Source organism: Molossus molossus, unplaced genomic scaffold (assembly GCF_014108415.1).
Source record: "Molossus molossus isolate mMolMol1 unplaced genomic scaffold, mMolMol1.p scaffold_m16_p_5, whole genome shotgun sequence".
Lineage (NCBI taxonomy): Eukaryota > Metazoa > Chordata > Mammalia > Chiroptera > Molossidae > Molossus > Molossus molossus.
The window spans coordinates 88,228,375-88,249,329 of NW_023425388.1; the positions used below are offsets into that span (position 1 = coordinate 88,228,375).

Sequence of the window (20,955 nt, forward strand, 5' to 3'; positions counted from 1 at the left end):
AGTAAAGGACCTATTTGCAGAAAACTACAGGACATTGAAAAAAGAAACAGAGGAAGATATAAAAAAGTGGAAACACATACCTTGTTCACAGATTGGATGAGTTAACATCATTAAAATGTCCATACTACCCAAAGCAATCTATAGATTCAATACAATCTCCATCAAAATATCAATGACATATTTCACAGAACTAGAACAAATACTTCAAAAATTCATATAGAACCAAAAAAGACCCCGAATAGCAACAGTAATCTTGAAAAAGAAGGACAAAGTAGGTGGGATCACAATACCAGACATCAGGTTATACTACAAAGCTACTGTAATCAAAACGGCCTGGTACTGGCACAAAAACAGGCATATTGACCAGTGGAATAGAATAGAGAACCCAGAAATTGGCCCAAGACATTATGCTCAATTAATATTTGAGAAAGGAGCTAAGAGGATACAATGGAGTAAAGACAGCCTCTTTAATAAATGGTGCTGGGAAAATTGAACAGCTACATGCAAAACAATGAAACTAGACCATCAGCTTACACCATACACAAAAATAAACTCAAAATGGATAAAAGACTTAAATGTGACCCGTGAATCCATAAAAATTCTAGAAGAAAATGTAGGCAACAAAATTTCGGACATCATTTTCACTGATACATCACGTAAGGCAATAGAAACAAAGGAAAAAGTGAACACATGGTACTACATCAAACTCAAAAGCTTCTGCACAGCAAAGAAACAACTATCAAAATGAAAAGGCAACCCACTGTATGGGAGAACATAATTGTCAATGATATATCAGATAAGGGGTTAATTTCCAATATATATAGAGTACTCATACAACTCAACGAAAGGAAGACAAAGAACCCAATTAAAAAATGGGCAGAGGAACTGAATAGACACCTCTCCAAACAGGACATACAAATGGCTAAGAGACATATGAAGAAATGCTCAACATCACTAATCATCAGAGAGATGCAAATTAAAACAATAATGAGGTATCACCTCACACCTGTCAGAATGGCCACCATCAACAAATCATCAAACAAGTGCTGTAGAGGGTGTGCAGAAAAGGGGACTCTAGTACACTGCTGGTGGGAATGCAGACTGGTGCAGCCACTATGGAAAACAATATGGTGTTTCCTCAAAAAATTAAAAATTAAACTTTCATTTGACCGAGTGATCCCACTTCTAGGAATATACCCTAAGAAGCCTGAAACACCAATCAGAAAGTATATTTGTACCCTCATGTTCGTGGCAGCACTATTTACAATAGCTAAGATCTGGAAACATCCCAAGTGTCCATCAGCAGACGAATGGATAAAAAAGCAGTGGTACATATACACAATGGAGTACTATGCAGGTTTAAGAAAGAAAGATCTCTTATCCTTTGAGATGACATGGAGGGACCTGGAAAGTATTATCATAAGCGAAACAAGCCAAGCAGAAAAAGACAAATACCACATGATCTCACTTATTTGTGGAATATAATGAACATAACAATCTGAGGAATAGGGTAGACCCAGAGACGTGGAAGTAGGGTACAGACTGACAACCCTCACAATTGGGGTGGTGGGGGAGGGAAGAAATTAACCACAGAACTTATATGCATGTATGCATGACCAATTGACATGGACAACAAAGCTGGGGATGGGGTGGGGGGGATGGGGAGGAGGGTGTCAATGGGGTAAAAAAGGAGAAACATCGGTAACAGAAATAAAAAATAAATTAAAAATTAAAAAAATGAAAAATACACACATGTGAGAAGATGCTCTCAAGTCTATACATTAAAGAACAGCACAGGCCTGGCCAGTTTGGCTCAGCGGTTAGAGCGTCGGCCTGTGGTCCGGAGAGACCCGGGTTCGGTTCCCCCTAAGGGCATGTACCTCGGTTGCAGTTTGTCCCCTGCCCTGGTTGGTCGTGCGGGTGGCAGCCTCTCGATGTGTCCCTTCATGTCGATGTTTCCTCTCTCTCTCCCTTCCTCTCTCTCCCTCCCACTCTATCTGTACAAAAAATGGAAAAATATCCTCGGGTGAGGAAAAAAAAAAAGAACAGCACAGATACTAGAAAAATGAATTGTATACACATATTTCAGCTGCTCAGAGAATATGAAACTAAATACACATTCACAGATATCAATAAATTCTTCACCTCTGATTTGCTAATTCATTGTTACCTGCTTTTCTCTCACTTCTTTTCCTCACCATAGAATTAACTTCATTATTATCCAATACATGTTTTTTCAGTTGGTGAAAAATAAGGTAGCACTTTATTTATTTTGCAGAGAATTTTATACAGGAAGGAATTTTTTGAGATAGTGTAGAGAGAATTGCCACAAATCATAGTTGCTCAGGTATTAATTAAATATTTTAAAATGTGTGGATCCTAATAAACTATGCATATTCATTCACCTGTTTACCTGTGATCATCAGAGAGATGCATGCAGGAAGGTCACTTACCAATGTGTCAGTTGATAAAAGAAGGCCTATAGCTCTGACTGGTTCATGTTCCTATATTCTCCTTAAGAAAATTCTACCTTCCATGGCTTTTCATATCTCCTGGTGTGCCTCAAAGGAGTACTGGTGTTTCACTGCCTTCTGTTATTTTTTTTTCTATTATCATCATCATATTCATTATTGGGAAGTTTACAATCTGCCATCATCATCATCATCATCAAGTTTACAATCTGCATCATGTTGATGACAGTGATGATGAGGATGATGTTTACAATCTGCCTTTATAATTTGGCAGCTCACGTAAAGTGAATTCATTTAAAAAATACCTAAGAACTGAATCTGGAGATTCTCCCCAAGTGAGATAACTACCCCAATCTTGCCCTTTGTCACGGTTTTTTCTCTGTATATACTATGGAAATTGTACGTGAGAGGATACAGGTAGCTGTTAAGGCAATTAACTATCTTTTTTATTTATTTTTTTGTAGAAAAGCAAGCAAGAATTTACTGGCTGCAGCCAAAACACACATAGGACAGTGAAACTAGGAAGGGCATAGAAAAATAGCAGGAGAGCCGAAGCTGGGCTGCCTTGGTCACTGGAAGTCAGAGTAAAGGGGGCATTGCTGCTGGCCACTGCTCCCCTGGTTGCAAGTCTCATGGGGTCCCTTGGAGTTTAGGAGATATGTGCCTATGGGAGAAGGAGAGGGGTGGTGGGAATGGCATGGGTGTGCTCCCTGGAGTGAGAGCATCCAAGAAAGCCTAGGTTGGGCTGCTTTGGCTCACTGGGGATATCAGAGAAAATGAGGCCTTGGAGACAGGTCCAGAAGGTATGCCACTGCCCATCATGTGTCCACCTCTGTCCCAATAAGATATAGTTGAGGGAGTAGGGCATTGTGTCACTAACCATACAATTACCCTTCAACAAAGTCTCTTGGTCAATTTACTTAGAAGACGGTATCAGAATGGCAAGCACTCTAACATTTCTAATACACTTATTTCTATAAGGGTATCTTTGGATTGGACTACTCTATATTTTACACTTATTTAGCTCATAGTCAATAACAGACAGGTATAAAGACATAGTTATTGAAAATAAGGCACAAAGAAATAAATCCAGAAGAAACACAGTAAGGAAATATTTTCTAAGAGAAAAGAAATCAAAACAATCTAAACATGCACCAAATATTCTTATGCCACTAATTGAACAACAGCGCTTAATAATGAACCATCCTTAGTGTGGGATATCTGTTGGTCTTCAAAGAAAAATTAACGTTTTCAGCACTTTTCAGTAACTACGTATGTTTTACACAAAATCTGTGTCATTATAACAACATTATAACCTACTTTAAGACCACATTTGAACAACTTCATAGGCTGTTTTAAACCCTCACCATGTCAATCACAATGTTTGAAAACCAAGCCATGGTTACGGCACACTGAATGGCTAAACATCCTGACTTTGGGGTTGAGATGACCCTGGTGTTAATACCAATTCCTTTAAGTAATGTCACCACAAACTTGGGTCGGTTATGTAGCATTTCTCAGGTTTAGTTTTTTAACTATAAAATGGTGCTAATAATATTTACACCCATCAGATGTATTAGAATTAAATTAAAAAGCACATAAAATGCTTAAGCACAATTCTTACTGCAGACCCTTGACACATTCTTAATTTCAATATTCTGAGACAAATTTACATACGTTTCCTGCGAAGCCAGGATATATATGTGGAACTAAACTTCCAAGAGATCCTGGCGTCTCAGGGTCTACTACTTAACCTGCCTACCACGGGAAAGCTCTTAAGTCCTTCTGTATTGATTTGTACAGAATAATACCAATAATGTCACGTAAAGCAAAGCACAAAAGTTTGATTAATTTTTTAGATTAAATGCACTTGAAAACAGAGCCAACTCCAACTGCTACTGATAGTGGCTTAAGTGAGGAGAAAGCAAAAAATAAAATTTTAAAAATCCGAGAGTTAATTGCCTAAAAACAGAAGACTAAGGAAAAATAACTAAAATCATAATTTATAAAATGGTTTAAGCAATGTTTTAGCCAACTATATATAATGTCTAGGACAGTTTAAAATGTTAAAAAACAAACAGACAAAAAACCTTTGAAATATGCCAGAGCAATCTGTTCTTTTAAAGGTCTGCCTTTAGCCCTGGCCTATTTGTCTTAGCAGTTAGAGCATCAGCCTGCGGACCAATGAATGGTGGGTTCGATTCCAGTCAAGGGCACATACCTCGGTTGCGATTTGTCCCCTGCCTTGGTTGGGGTTGTGCGGGAGGCAGCCACTCGATGTGTCCTTTTCACATCGTTGTTTCTCTTTCTCTTTCTCTTCCTCTCTCTCCGTCCCACTCTATCTGAACAAAATGGAAAAATATCCTTAGGTAAGGATTAAAAAAAAAAAAAAACAAAAAAAAAAACAACTAAAATAAAATAAAAGGTCTGCCTTCAGCCCTGGCTGGTTTGGCTCAGAGGTAGAGAGCATCAGCCCGTGGACCAATGAGCCATGGGTTCGATTCCGGCCAAGTACTTCGGTTGTGGTTCATCCTGGCCCTGGTCTGGGTCGTGCAGGAGGCAACCAGTCGATGTGTCCCTCTCACGTCTATGTTTCTCTCTCTCTCCCTTTCTCTCTCTCTTTGTCCCTCCTACTCTATCTGAAGATAAACAGAAAAATATCCTTAGGTGAGAATTAAAAAAAAAAAAAAAAATTAAAGGTCTGCCTTGAGGAGAAACTATTTTATCAGAGCCTATGAAACTGGGATTTTATCAGAGCTGAATGTACTCGAGGGAAGGAAAATACCCAGCTCCAGCAGGCTCTAGCCTTCCATGCAAGGGGAGGAAAATGGTTCTTCTGGCTTTCCTGTCCTACCTACTGGGAGAAGAGATAACCGAGAAGCACGTGTGAAGTTCACAGTAAGGAGCTCATTGAAAAAACGGAGACCTAATCACAGAACAACACAACACTTGCCCTCCCCTCACACCTCACCACTACATTACTAAAGGCCTATTTATCACAGAAATGATTTCCACCTTTCGATTAAAAATTACAAGGTATACTAAAAGACAAAACTACAACAATAAAAAAAAACACTAAAACACTGTTTGGAATGACTGAAGAAGCATCAGAACCAGATTCAGATACAGCAGGGGTGTTGGAATTTTCAGATCAGGAATGTGGGGGGAGGGGGTTATGATTAATGTGCTAATAACAGCTTTAAAGGATAAAGTAGACATGTGAGAACAGATGGATAGTGTAAGCAGAGAGATAGATATCTTGAGAAAAAATGAAAAAGAAATAAGAACAATGTAACAGAAATGAAGAATGCCTTTGATGGACTCATTAACAGAAGGCATGACTGAAGAAAGAATCCAAATTTCTGAATATGACAACAGAAACTTCCACGACTGAAAAGCTGTTTCAGTGATTGAAATTAACATGACGAATATTTAGAAAACTACCATATAGGTTAAGTTTCTCTGAAGATAAACTATTTATATATCAGTTCTGAAAATAGATAAAACAATCAGTTTTAACAGAAATTATCACTAAAGTTTATATTTTCAGAATTCAATCACATACACATAGTTTTGAATAATTTCAATGTATTATAAAATGAACTAAATGCAATACTGAAGTCTGCAAGTAGGACAAATTGGTCTTACTGTATTATTAGTGACTGAAGGGGTGTGTGTGCCTGCGCTCATCAAAGCCCATTAAGACATCAACAGTAATTTGCAGCCAAGAAAGTAAGGACTTAATGAGGAGATGGCACTGTGCCTGGCGTCACAGGTAACACATTCTCAAAGACCTGGCTCCCCAATGACTTCTAGAGGATAGATTATTTAGGGGAAAAATCATCAATCATAGTGACTAATAAAATTAGGATTGTGGTTTCTACTGATTGGTTTGGTGCTAGGGTTAGGGTAACTGACCATTACATTTGGTCCTGACATCAGCCACGGAGTTGTTGGGTCTAATTTCACAAGGATTTGTTCTGTGGGATCATTTCGCTTTCCTCAAAGCCAAGATATTATGTTTAGTTTGATTGAAAATTCTGTCTCAATAGACCCAGGACCTTGTTTCTAAGACTACTGGATGGTGACCAGAACCTCATTGTCCTAAGGGCTTAATGACTGATTAAACAAGGGAGAGGGAGGTCAGGGTGATAGGTGAGGTCAATTTGAATCAAAAGAAAAAAATCAAAATAAAAGGCCAGATTAAAAAAAATAAGGTTTCTGTATGGTTACAATGTGAAATATAGAAATTATAACACAGTAATAGAAATTAGTAGATATTCTATTGTCTATCATAAATACATTCTATTTTGATTTTTCAGATTTGGACCAATGTTGGAAAATGATGGGCTCTGACTCATGGAATAAATTATCTTTCTACTCAGTATATTTTTAATATAGGCCTCTTTTATTATACAAATTATTAGTTTTTTATTATAAAATCATTAACAGTAATTAGTATAACATTTTTAAAATGTTAATATTTAATTAAATAATTAGTAATTAAGTACACAAAGTACACTTACATCTTTTATTTAGACATGAATGATTTTTCTAAATATTTCAGGGTAAATTTCCTAATTCTAATTCACTAAGTTTAAGAGATAAAATCACACATCTTGTATGATTTTACATTATTCAAACCATAATGATCATCTAAGTCACTCCATGCAAAATATACATATAATACACACTATGTAAAATCAGTATGTGGCACCTGAGAAACACAAAGTTTTCAAACTAATTGTTGTGATTAATAAAAATGCAATTAATATCAAATAAGATTTTTTTCTACTAACATTCATTTTCTCTTAATTGTTATTAAAGAATACTTCACTGTTGAAAAGAAAGTTTGATTTTAAATACTGGCATGCCTATATCTATGTCCACTATGACTTTGATCTACCACGTATACATTAAAGATGAACTTTTAAAACTTAAGTGCCTCTTAGTTGCCAAAAGAAAAGAGTGAAAAAAAAATGTGAGATATATTTTTTTTTTTTCCAAAATATTGCTATAAATAAAAATAAATGGTGAAAATCTTTCAGGTGAGTTGATGGAGTGCTTAAATGTCATGTTCTTTCCCATCAATATTAAGTATATGTAATTGTAGGTATATATTGAATAATATCTAAGGGAATAATTATGAAATGCTATGTTTCAACTGTCAGGTTTTATTCAGGTATAAATACCTTTAATAACCAGTATAGGCTACCCAAGCAGGTCACTTATCTTTTCAATTACAGTATACAAATTAAAAAGCCACACTACTGTTACATTTTTAGAAGTATCAAATATAATTGCTAAAGCTCAAAGAAAATATAAGTTTTTAATCATGAAATCTTTGTTTATATTATAAAGTCTTTTATTTTTCTGGTTATTAGCAGTTATTTTTTATTAGTCAGCATTAATATGAAGCCAAGGTGCCTCAATATGACATACCCCCTGCTATGTGGCATCAAATAAGCCTTACCTGTAATGGGTATTAAGAGTTTTTAATATAATATTTAACTATAAGGCCTTCTTAGTATAACTGTATTTTTCTCTTTCATCTACAATGCTATATATTGGCTAAAAAAAAATAGGATAAACAAAAGTATAAAAAGGAAAGGAGTAAACATGAAAGAAAGTCTCAAGAAAATTTATGTAATTTTCTTTCATACAGTTACAGACTACAAGAGTAAACTCAGGAGACACATATTTTTTTATTTTTTCCTTTGTACAAAGTTACCGCACAAGTAGTATCTTTCATGTTTCTTTTTTTCTCATTAGCATTAGACTGGCAAACTTCTTCGAAACTAGCTGTCTCCTTCTCAGGAGATTTTCAAAATTGAAATAGGTCCTTCAGTTTTCTGAAGAGTGAGATTTAGTATTAATCAGTTATTAGTTATTTATAGCAAACAAAAAAACCCAGGGCATATGCCTGTACTTAATGTCTGTGAAAACACTTCTTCAGTATGCACTTACAACTTCTACAGTGCTATGCAAACATTTTTATTCACACAGCATTCTTTCATTGATTATTCTGGAACTTTTAGCTCTTCTGCTAGATCATCATAATTTTATTCTTAATATAGTATATTGACAAATAAAGGATGGAAGGGACACATAAAGTTCTTAAGAGTTTTGAATTATGTAGACACATAATTTATGACGTTAGACTGTAAGAGTACAGTGTTAAGAATGATGACCCAATTCTCTGATGCATTCATTCTTTTCAATAACCATGCTTCAACTGCTATACAAATATAATTATTCAATTTCACTCAGTTTTCAGTATATTAATATAGTCATACGCCACATAATGACATTTTGGTCAACAATATGACAATAGTCCCATAAAATGATAATGGAGCTAAATTTTCTGTAAGAAATGGAAGGACACGTGGTTCAGGAGGTTTTTTTAATTCTCTCATGGAAGCAATATCTATGGGGCTTGACAAGAGATCCCCCCTCTCTCACAGCACCTCAATTTTGAATACACAGATTATATCCCAATCAATCAGTCACTGACTTGTCTCAGCACAGAGGAGCCTGTTTCCCCAGCATTGTCTATTCAGAGGGCGCCACAGCTCTGCCAGACCTAGCGTGATGGTCTTCAGAGAACACTGCTGTGAATTCTTGCTGAGGACATAAGACCCTGCACAAGGACACAGGTCACAGGAGCTACCTGAACAAGTATTAAATGCCACTGTCACTTTAGTAAGAGCTTTCTGTGGTAGTATGGAGCCAGCCTGTCCCTAATTTTGGAAATAGTTTCAGGTTGTAATGATGTAAAGTACAGAGAAGTTTTATTTCTTCCATCAGTACAATGACAGAGCTCTTTTTGCCAAATAGGGTCAATGGAACCAACAGCACATTTCTAAAGTCAGAATATCGAGTCAGTTCTATACCTTCTCTGTCAGAAATTCGTGGGTTATTTTTTTTTTTAATGTTTTTATGTAAACCTCTTTTTCTCTGAATACCATTAGGTTTCCTAATCTGACCACTGCTACGACATGCAGTAGCCAAAACCACATTGCCATGACAATCCCCTATGTTCCTGTATCTCTGCATCTTGATTTCTTATTCCTAGGGATCCTCAGACCACCTTTCACTCCCTCCTGACAGTTACTATTACGGTGATTTACACCTTACTCAGCCAGTGTCTCCTCCATATTTCCAATCAATCAGCCCACGTCCTGTTCATGGAGTATTACTGACAGCTTTGATGTTCTATTTCTGACCTTGTTGGAAGGATGCAGGGGGAGGGCTCGTGGGACAGTATTTATAAAGTCTACAGTAGTGGAGGCCTTCAGAGTCATTCAGCTTTCATCACTGTCCCATCCAGGCCAGCTTCCAGTCCTGGAAGCTCCAGGTATTCTATTTTTATCTGTTATACCATCTTTTCACTGTGTCCTTTCTATGTCATATATGTTCAGATACACAAATACTACTTACCACTGTGTTACAACTGCCTACAGTGTTCAATACAGTAACATGGTATACAGGTTTGTAGCCTAGGACCAACAGGCTATACCATACAGCCTAGGTATGTAGAAGACTAAAATAGCTGTTTGTGTAAGTGTGCTCTATGCTGTTAGCACAAGGGCAAAATTGCCTATCTATGCATTTCTCAGAACATATCCCCATTGTTTAGTTACACATGACTAATGTCGTATTACCCATATTTTCAACATCTTTTCCTTACAATTTTCCAAGGCCATCTTTCATTTACAAGGGTCTATATTACTGCCTTAAACAACAACAAAAACACCTTCAATAATTTTTGTTTGTTTGTTTAAGTTAATCCCAAAAGGTTTTTCTTTTACTTATTGGCACTGAGATATGCACTATCTAGATCAAGTAAGACATGCAGATTCCAAGTCTTCCACAATATGACTTCACCTATCACTCTTTTTTCCCACCATGCCCCTCTACTCCAGCCACACAAATGATTCTCAAATTTCTAAAACTTAATGCACACATTTCAAAATTCAGTGCTTTTCTTCAAGCCAGTCACTTTGCCAAAAAGATGATTTCTATTCTCTCTTCAAGCCCACATATGATTCTTTCAGTTTATCAGGAAGAGCTGATATGTTATATCCTACTACAATTTTCCCTGACCAGAACTAACTCCTCCTTTTATTGTTCTTTCACAAAAATTATTTAAAACAATCTGAAGACACTTTCTTTGGATTTATGATTGTGTAAAATTATCTGTATAGACAAGACTCTTTTGGGATAGAAGAAAACTGTTCTAAGCACTCTAAAAGGGTACTTGGCACAAAAAGCATAAAATAAAAATTTGTTAAATTGAATTCTGGACATTGATGAAAAGAAAGTATATTTTAAAAGTTGGCATAAATACATTTTCAAGTAAGCATTTCAGAAATAAATATATTTTATTTTCCTGTTTGCAAGACTAAAAGGTCATTTGCTCATGACTACTCATTTATTTTCTATATTTGATAACCTCTTACTCAACTAAGGGTTTTATTCACAGGCACACAGTGAATGCCTACTCCTGTAACTGTATCAGCATGATAATATGATACTACTGGGAATGGCTATTTTATGTAAAAAAACAAAAACCCATGAAATCATTTATTAATCACATACTTTATATGGTACATCATTTCAAAAACATTTTAGTTTAATTCTTTATAAAAAGAAAATTTTATCAATTAAAAACTTCATAAGAAATAATTTATTTAGAGATACCAAGTATATTTTATATCATGAAATTGACAAATATATCTTAATGCTGTCTTTTCTACCCATTACATATTTGTAAAACCAACTGAATTAGTGTCTTTTTTTAAAAAGGCAACTTTAGTTAAAACTGCCATTCAGCCCTGGCCAGTTTGGCTCAGCGGTTAGAGCGTCGGCCTGCGGTCCGGAGAGACCCGGGTTCGGTTCCCGCTAAGGGCATGTACTTCGGTTGCAGTTTGTCCCCGGCCCTGGTTGGTCGTGTGGGTGGCAGCCACTCGATGTGTCCCTTCACGTCGATGTTTCTCTCTCTCTCTCCCTTCCTCTCTCTCCCTCCCACTCTATCTGTACAAAAAATGGAAAAATATCCTTGGGTGAGGATAAAAAATAAAAAAAAATAAAAAAAAAAACTGCCATTCAAATGGGCTCAATAAACCTGAGAACCTGAAAAAGTATACAATCTTATGTAGATATAATTACAATTTTAATATACAGAAATAAATTCTGGTTTGTTGTAAACTGATTAACAGATTCCATAGATTTTAAATTATTTAATCAGTATTAATGTCTAGGTGATTTTCATTCTTGCAATACTTAGCAGCCCTTTTTTCTAAGTTCTTCATCTTTACTGACTACTCCCATCGTTGTTTTAACCTATAAATAACATTATATAAAGCTCCATTATTGTCAGTAATCTATTTTCTTTACTAAAATAAAAAAAATTAAGTTGTATATTTTCTTTAAAACTTACTTATGTAATCTATCTATTTTAAAATGTGTTCCCATTTTCAAGTATTCCTACTGTTGACACTGCCATTCATGCATTATTATTTGGGGGATAATCTAAAAGTAGACCTGTTATCCTTTGAGATGACATGGAGGGACCTGGAGAGTATTATGCTAAGCAAAATAAGCCAGTCAGATAAAGACAAATAGCACATGATCTCACTTATTTGTGGAATATAATGAACAAAATAAGGTGATGAACAAAACGGACCCAGAGATATGGAAGTAGGTATCAGACTGACAAACCCCACAGGAGGGGTAGGGGTGGCGTGAAGATAAACCAAAGAACTTACATGCATATGTGCACAACCAATGGGCTAGACAACTATACTGCAAAGGGGGAGGGGGAACAAGAGTGGGAGGAGGGTGTCAATGGGGGAAAAAGGAGAAACATCTGTAACAAAAATAAATTAGTAATAATTAAATATATATATATAATAAATAAAAGTAATACAGCCTACTATTACTATTCCAGCAGTGATATTCTGAGGTAACTGAGTATTCAATTTACTTTTTAACATCTAAATCTATGTGTTACTTTTCCCACTGTAATCTACATATTGGTCATTGACCTTTATCTTTATAAGGTAGACTCATAGAAGAAATAAAAAGCACCTAGCTATGAAATGATCACCCATTAAGTATCAAGATTAGGATACGTTTGGCTTAGAATTTTTGCTGTACTATTTCCTAGCACTGTAACCTTGTAAAAGTTATTTTATGTATCTGAGCCTTAACTTCCACATCTTTCAATACAGGAAAAAAATGTCCTTGATTTATATGACTGAGGTGAGTAACAGGCTTTGAACAAAGACTAGCATATGGTAAATGCTCATTAAATTTTAACCATCTTTTTCTTTTCCTCCTTATTCTATCGTATTTCTTTTCTATTACATTCTCCTTCCCCTCTTCTTTCTCTCTTGTTAATCCTTTGTTGGTGTTCAAAATGCACATCTCAGTCCTAGCAGTTTATTTATCAAAGGGAGAAAAAATATACAAATCAATTACGCAATATCACTCATAAATTTTGGTCTTCATGAAATTTTTGATGTTCCTCTCTGTTAGCAGTGTATGATAAAGATACAGGCTTCAGAGTCAGAAATAGCTTGTTTTGGACTTAGAGGTCATCGTTCACTTATAGGGCCATTGTGAACATAACATGTAAAAAGTCTTAGAGCAGCATCTGGCAAATAGAAAATTATTAAGACTTATTTTTTGGACAATTCTGTCCTTTTTCTCTCTCTTTTTCTGTAAGTAATAAACCAGAAATAGTAAACAAACAAACAAACAAAACTCCCCATTTCATAATACCTATGATAAAATCATCACAAGAATGACAGCAGTAAGTTTATCTGTAACTCTGTAAATCCTTGTGTTTCCTGGTTACCAGTCTGCTCAGAAATGCAGCCTGATCAAGCCAAACACAATCACTAGAGCAGGGGTGTAACTCCTGTTCCTCCCATGATTCTTTGGCTATGTCTATATGAAGACAATGACAACAGTATCTCTATTTTTTTTTGTCCCCCCCCCCCCAGAAAATAGAAAAGTAAGGTTTCTACATTAATTATTTGTAAGTTCTTATAAGTTCCTTATAAAGAGTAATTTATACAGAGAAAAAAGTTTCATTTGTAATAAATGTGACATACTTGATAAAAAAAAATACTGATATTTATTCATTTTAATGGAAAAAAATAATGACGGTTAAAGCATAATCTTAAATTAAAATATATATTTCTTATAAATTATTTGATAAAGAGCTCTCAGAATAAAAGAAAATATTCAGAAAAAATAAAATCAGTTTATAAAACAAATAAAAAAACAACCTGTCAATCAAAAACAGAAAGATTTAACTCTTCATATAAATTTTTAGATGAAAATACACAGTTTACTAATAACTGTTGATTAACTCTTGATATAAAAGTCAAATTCAAGCAGCAATATTTGAATAATCATTTTTACAAAACCTGTTTGGGTAAATTTCTCCTTTCAGATTTAAGTTGAAGCAATGTAAAAATATCAAGAATGTGATAAATGAGAAAAATACAATTTTTAAGAAAAGAAAGAAGAGCTAACCCAACTATATCTTAGAATAATTGACTACCTCTATTATTAAAAATGTTATTTAATTAGACAAAAAAAACAACAAAACAAAATAAAAAGCTTCACAAACCACCCTTTTCTTTTAGCTTGCAACAAAAAAGTAGAAACATAGTGCAATGTGAAAATAATACAAAATATGTTGAAACACAAAAAGTCAAGTATAATCACAGCTGAAATAATGTCAATACCTGAAAAACTGTACTTTGTAAATTATACATCTTTATAAGCCCTTCAAAAGTAACTAGTCCCAGATTTTAAAAAACACCTAACCACAATGTATCTTTTTGCTCACTTCAAAAAACATACACTGCTTTAGTAGACTTATAGCTTCTAATAAAAACCAAGTTGTTAATATCTGTGAAATCAACTTATGTTATGATAATCTTAAATTTGTTTATGCACAAATACTCACAGAGGTTACCAAATATGATAACATATATACAGAAAAATGTCTTAAATACACACATAGAAATTTATTTCTAAAGAAAATATTTATGACATTTTAATATTACTTTGTATAAACACTATATTAAAGAATAGTTACTAATTTAGAAGAAAACAAAGATGTTTTATATATTATTCCTACTGATTATCACTTCTAATTATAATTTAATTGTTTGTATGGGATTTAAGTTATTTGCTAAAATACATACTACATAGAGCCAAAATTTGACCATTCCTTTTTAACAAATCCTAAACATCTAATAAGGATGACCATTTTAAAAATATATTCAAACTTACCCCATTTAATGGATATGTTTTCCATCCTAGCTCCCCCAGCACAGTTGTTGTATCAAGCAACACAACTGGAATTAAATAAAAAACTTGCATAAATATTTCATTGATGAAAAATATGTTATTTAAATCATTAATGTCCACTACCCTTACTATTATTATTCACATTATCTTTAGTAAGCTGCATTACTTTCAATTATTTGTATATTCTAAGTATTAATATATAATAATAATAAAATGCATGCGATAGTGATTTTAAGTTAATTTTAAAATATGTAATTTATGTTTAACAATGCCAAATGAAATCTGATTTAATAACAAAGTTATCTTTAATAGCTGTCTTCTAAAATTGATAAAATAACCACCTTTGCTTCTCTGTCCTTCCCTTTCATATATGGTCTTTTTACATTTCATTAAAGAAAGAAAAACTATACAACAGAGGCTTCTCTATTTTCTTTCTGTGTTATTAAATGCCCTTATTTATTATTGGCAAAATATGAAAACAACTCATTAAGAATAAACTGGAATCTTTAAAACATTGATTACATTGTTACTGTATGTAATATAATATACCAGATAATATTATTATAACTAGATAATATACTTACTACTAAGAGAGACAAAAATTTTAAAAAATATGAATTATTTTCCTGTCCAAAAGTCACTCATAATCTGGTGGAAAAGGCAGAAATGTAAACAAATAATTAGAACGTATGTGTTAAATTAAAGAATAAAAGACTATATAAAAGTCTAACAATTTAAGTTAGGCTAAGGCTGGCAGGACAGGTCTGGGAGGATTTCACAAAGGAGATAAGATGTGAGCTGGGCTAGGATAGGGGGCTAAGATATTGTAGTTACATTAAAAGGAATCTTTATAGTAGAAATACATACTAAAATTTTTACAGATGAAATTACTGGGATTTTCTTCAAAGAAATCTTACAGTGGGAGAATAGGTAAACATGAAATAAGACTGATCATAAACTGGTAATTATTGAAGCTGAATGATGACTACATGACTACTGTTTTCTCTACAAGTTAAAATGTGACATCAGATGTGACAAAAACAACTATTTGTTTTTCTTTTAGAATACCTCCTATAAAGTAACTGAGCTATAACTAAGGCAGTTTTCATTGGCTGGTGTGAGAATCAGTAGTGAACATTATTTGAGTGGAAGTGGAAGGACAGAAATGAGGTCGTAAAGCAATGAAGATCGACTGGGGAGTGTATCTGTAGTGTTTCCAGCAGGTAAATGCTTAGGTCTCCTGATTCAGTAGATCTTTTTATTTTTAACAACTTACTACCTCCATTTCCCCCAGCCACCAGTAGGCCATGGACCACACTTTGAGAAAAAATGCTGTGTTATGTTTTTTAAAAATTAATTTTTTTATTTATTTTTGTTACAGATGTTTCTGCTTTTTCCCCCATTGACACCCTCCTCATCCTCCCTCCCCACCATGTCCCCAGCTTTGTTATCCATGTCCATTAGTCATGCATACATGCATATAAGTTCTGGGGTTATCTCTCCCCTGCACCCCCTCTTCTGGGGATTGTACCCTACTTCCACATCTCTGGGACTACCCTGTTCTTCAGACTGTTATGTTCATTACATTCCACAAATAAGTGAGATCATATGATATTTGACTTTCTCTGTTTGGCTTGTTTTGCATAGGATAATACTTTCCAGGTCCCTCCATGTTGTCTCAAAGGATAAGAGATCTTTCTTTCTTACAGCTGCATAGTACTCCATTGTGTATATGTACCACTGCTTTTTTATCCATTCGTCTACTGATGGACACTTGGGCTGTTTCCAGATCTTAGCTATTGTAAATAGTGCTGCTAAAAATGAGGGGGTACATATATTCTTTCTGATTGGTGTTTTGGGCTTCTTAGGGTATATTCCTAGAAGTGGGATCACTGGGTCAAGTGGCAATTCAATTTTTAATTTTTTGAGGTAACACCATAGTGTTTTCCATAGTGGCTGTACCAGTCTGCATTCCCACCAGCAGTGTACTAGAGTCCCCTTTTCTCCACACCCTCGCCAACACTTGTTTAATGATTTGTTGGTGGCGGCCATTCTGACAGGTGTGAGGTGATACCTCATTGTTGTTTTAATTTGCATCTTTCTGATGATTAGTGATGTTGAGCATTTCTTCATATGTCTCTTAGCCATTTGAATGTCCTGTTTGGAGAGGAGTCTATTTAGTTCCTCTGCTCATTTTTTAATTGGGTTCTTTGTCTTCCTTTTGTTGAGCTGTATGAGCACTCTCTATATATTGGAAATTAACCTCTTATCTGATGTATCATTGGCAATGATGTTTTCCCATACAGTGGGTTGCCTTTCCATCTTGGTGATTGTTTCTTTTCCTGTGCATAAGCTTTTGAGTTTGATGCAGTCCCATGTGTTCATTTTCTCCTTTGTTTCTGTTGCCTTAGGTGATGTATCAGTGAAAATTCTGCTGCGTATGATGTCTGAAATTTTGTTGCCTACAGTTTCTTCTAGGATTTTTATAGATTCATGAGTCACATTTAAGTTTTTTATCCATTATGTGTATGGTGTAAGTTGATGGTCTGGTTTCATTTTTTTTGCATGTAGCTGTCCAATTTTCCCAACACCATTTATTAAAGACGCTGTCTTTACTCCACTGTATGCTCTTGCCAGCTTTGTCAAATATTAATTGAGCATAATGTTTTGGGTCCATTTCTGGGTTCTCTGTTCTATTCCATTGATCTATGTGTCTGTTCTTTTGCCAGTACCAGGCTCTTTTGATTACAGTAGCTTTGTAGTAAAACCTGATATCTGGTATTGTGATCTTGCTTATTTTATCCTTTTTCAAGATTGCTGTGGCTATTTGGGGTCTTTTTTGGTTCCATATGTACTTTTGAATTTTTTGATCTAGTTCTGTGAAGTAAGTCATTGGTATTTTGATGAGGATTGCATTGAATCTATAGGTTGTTTTGGGTAGTATGGACATTTTAATGATGTTAATTTTTATAATGTTCATAAATCATAATTCTTATGATTTAATGATGTTCAATCCATGAACAAGGTATGTGCTTCCACTTTTTTTATATTTTGTCTATTTCTTTTTTCAATGTCCTATAGTTTTCTGCAAACAGGTCTTTTACTTCCTTGGTTAAGTTTATTCCTAGGGGTGTGTATGTGTGTGTGTGTGTGTGTGTGTGTGTGTATATATATAAATAATGCTCACCGGAGGACATTTTCCCATTTTTTGTTCAGATAGAATGGGAAGGAGATAAACATCAACGTGAGAGAGACACATCAAGTGGTTGCCACACACAACCCAACCAGTGCCGGGGACAAACTGCAACCTAGGTATGTGCCCCCTAGCGGGAACTGAACTCTGGTCTCTCTGGACCGCAGGCCGACGCTCTAACTGCTGAGCAAAACCGGCCAGGGTGGTATCATAATATTTTTGCTGTGATGGTAAATGGGATTGTTTTTTTAGCTTCTCGTTCTGTGAATTCATCATTGGTGTACAAGAACGCCATCAATTTCTTGACGTTAGTTTTGTATCCGGCTACTTTGCCAAACTTATTTACTAAGTCTAGCAAATTTTTGACAGAGTCTTTGGGGTTTTCTATGTATAATATCATGTCATTTTCAAATAATGACAGTTTTACTTCCTCTTTTCCAATTTAGATCTCTTTTATTTTTTCTTCATGTCTGATTTCTGTGGCTAAGACTTCCAGGACTATATTAAATAAGAGTGGTAAAAGTAGGCATCCTTGTCTTGGTCCGCTTCTTAAGGAAAATGCTTTTAATTTCTGCCCATTGAGTATGATGTTGGCTGTTGGTCTTTAATATATGGACTTTATTATGTCGAGATATGATCCCTCTATTCCCAAATTGCTGAGCATTTTTATCAGAAATGGATGCTGGATTTTGTCAAATGCTTTTCAGCATCTATAAATATGATCATATGATTTTTATCTTTCATTGTGTTTATGTGGTGTATCACATTTATTGATTAGAGAATATTGTACCAGCCTTGCATCCTTGGGATGAATCCCACTTGGTCATGGCAAATAATTTTCTTGAGGTTATTGCTGGATTCGATTTGCTAGTATTTTGTTCAGGATTTTGGCGTCTACTATGTTCATCAGGGATATAGGCCTATAGTTTTCTTTCTTTGTAGTGTCTTTTTCTGGTTTTGGAATTGGAATATGCTGGCCTCATAAAACGAGTTGGAAGTCTTCCTCCTTGAATTTTTTGAAATAGTTTGAGGAGAATGGGTATTAGTTCTTCTTAGAATGTTCGGTAAAACTCTTCCGTGCCATCCAGGCCTGGGCTTTTGTTTGCTGGGAGAGTCTTGATTACATCTTCAATTTCTTCTGTTGTTATTGTTCTGTTCAAGTTTTCTATCTCTTCCTGGTTCAGTGTTTCTAGAAATTAGTCCATTTCACTTAGATTGTCAAATTTGTTGCCGTATAATTGTTAATAATATTTGTTAACAATCCTGTGTATTTCTGTGGTGTCAGTTATTATTTACCTTCTTTCATTTTTGATTTTGTGTATTTGGGTTTTCTCTCTTTGTTTCTTGGTGAGTCTAGCTAATGGTCCATCAATCTTGTTTATCTTTTCAAAGAACCAGCTCTTTGTTTCATTGATCCTTTGAATTGTTTTCTTGGTCTCCATGTTATTTATTTCTGCTCTGATCTATACCATTTCCTTCCTTGTACTTGCTCTGGTGTTTTCTTTTTGTTTGCTTTCTATTTCTTTACGTTTTGAGGTTAGATAGTCTATTAAAAATTTTTCTTGTTTCTTGAGGTAGGCCTGTAGTGCTATGAACTTCCCTCTCAGAACTGCTTTTGCTGCATCCCATAGATTTTGTGTTGTTGTGTGTTCATTTTCATTGGTTTCCAGCAAGCTTTTCATTTCTTCCTTGATCTCCATGGTAACCCATTTATTGTTCAATAACATGCTATGTAGCCTCCATGTTTTCAAATGTTTTTCTATGTTCTTGTTGTAATCGATTTCTAGTTTCAGGCCACTCTGATCTGAAAAGATGCTTGATATGATTTCAATCTTCTTGAACTTGTAGAGATTTAATTTGTGCCCTAATATGTGGTCTCTTTGAGAATGTCTCGTGCGCACTTGAGAAGAATGTGAATCCTGCAGTTTTGGGGTGTAATTCTCTGTAGATATCTATTAAATCCATTTGATCTAGCGCGTTATTTAGAGTCTGTGTTTCCTTGCTAATTTTTTTTCTAGATGATCGAGCCAGTGTTGTCAGCGGGTTTTGAAGTCCCCTGCTATGATTGTGTTGCTGTCAATTTCTCCTTTTAAGTCCACCAGAAGATTTTTAATATATTTTGTTGCTCCTATATTGGGTGCATATATGTTTACCAAGGTTATATCTTACAGTTGGATAGTTCCTTTTAATATTATGTAGTGGCCTTCTTTGTCTCTAGTTATGGACTTCATTTTGAAATCTACTTTATCAGATATGAGTATTGCTACCCCAGCTTTTTTTTTCCTTTCCGTTTGCCTGAAAAAATTTTTCCATCTCTTCACTTTCAACCTAGGTGAGTCTTTTGTTGTGAGGTGGGTTTCTTGTAAACAACTTATATGTGAGTCATGTTTTCTTATCCAGTCAGGTACTCTGTGTCTTTTTATAGGAGCATTCAAACCATTTACATTTAAGGTGATTATTGATATGTACTTATTTATTGTCATTTTTGTTTAGTGTGGTTATATTGTTCCTTCATTTGTGATTTGTTTCTTTGTGTCACCATTTTGGCTATCTCAGTGCATTTTGGATGCTGCCAATTTTTCCCTGTGGGTGTTGGTGTTCTGCTGTTTGTGGATCTCTTTACTGGGTTTGGATGGGCCTGGGTGGGCACATGTTAAACACCACTCTCAAGTCTTACTTTCCTGGGTAGATTTGCAAGCCCAGGAAAGGTTCAGTTATTCTCTAGCTTTTTGCCTGGAGGCTAGTAGTCTCAGTTACTCAGGGCTTTGGAATGTAGCCCAGGTGTTCTGCATAAGAGGATTTCCAGAGGGTGGGACAGATGCAGGTTGTTAATGAGCCTCAATTTGCATTTTTTGCCTCACCTGGAAGGGGCTGAATCTCCAAGGGAAAAGCTACTGCTTTTCCCACAGCTCTGGGAAGGAGCAAGCTGGCCACAGTCCTTTGTGGCCGCAACTC

General features: G+C 35.0%; 1 protein-coding gene across 1 annotated transcript in view; it reads right to left on the minus strand.

Annotated features, from left to right (window-relative positions):
• The window catches only part of EPHA6 (EPH receptor A6), a 1,023,649-nt gene that overhangs the window by 925,720 nt on the left and 76,974 nt on the right, over window positions 1-20,955 (minus strand). The window contains exon 2 of the mRNA XM_036242820.1: window positions 14,790-14,854. Coding sequence (XP_036098713.1) covers window positions 14,790-14,854 — 65 coding nt within the window. The remainder of the gene's footprint in view (window positions 1-14,789; window positions 14,855-20,955) is intronic.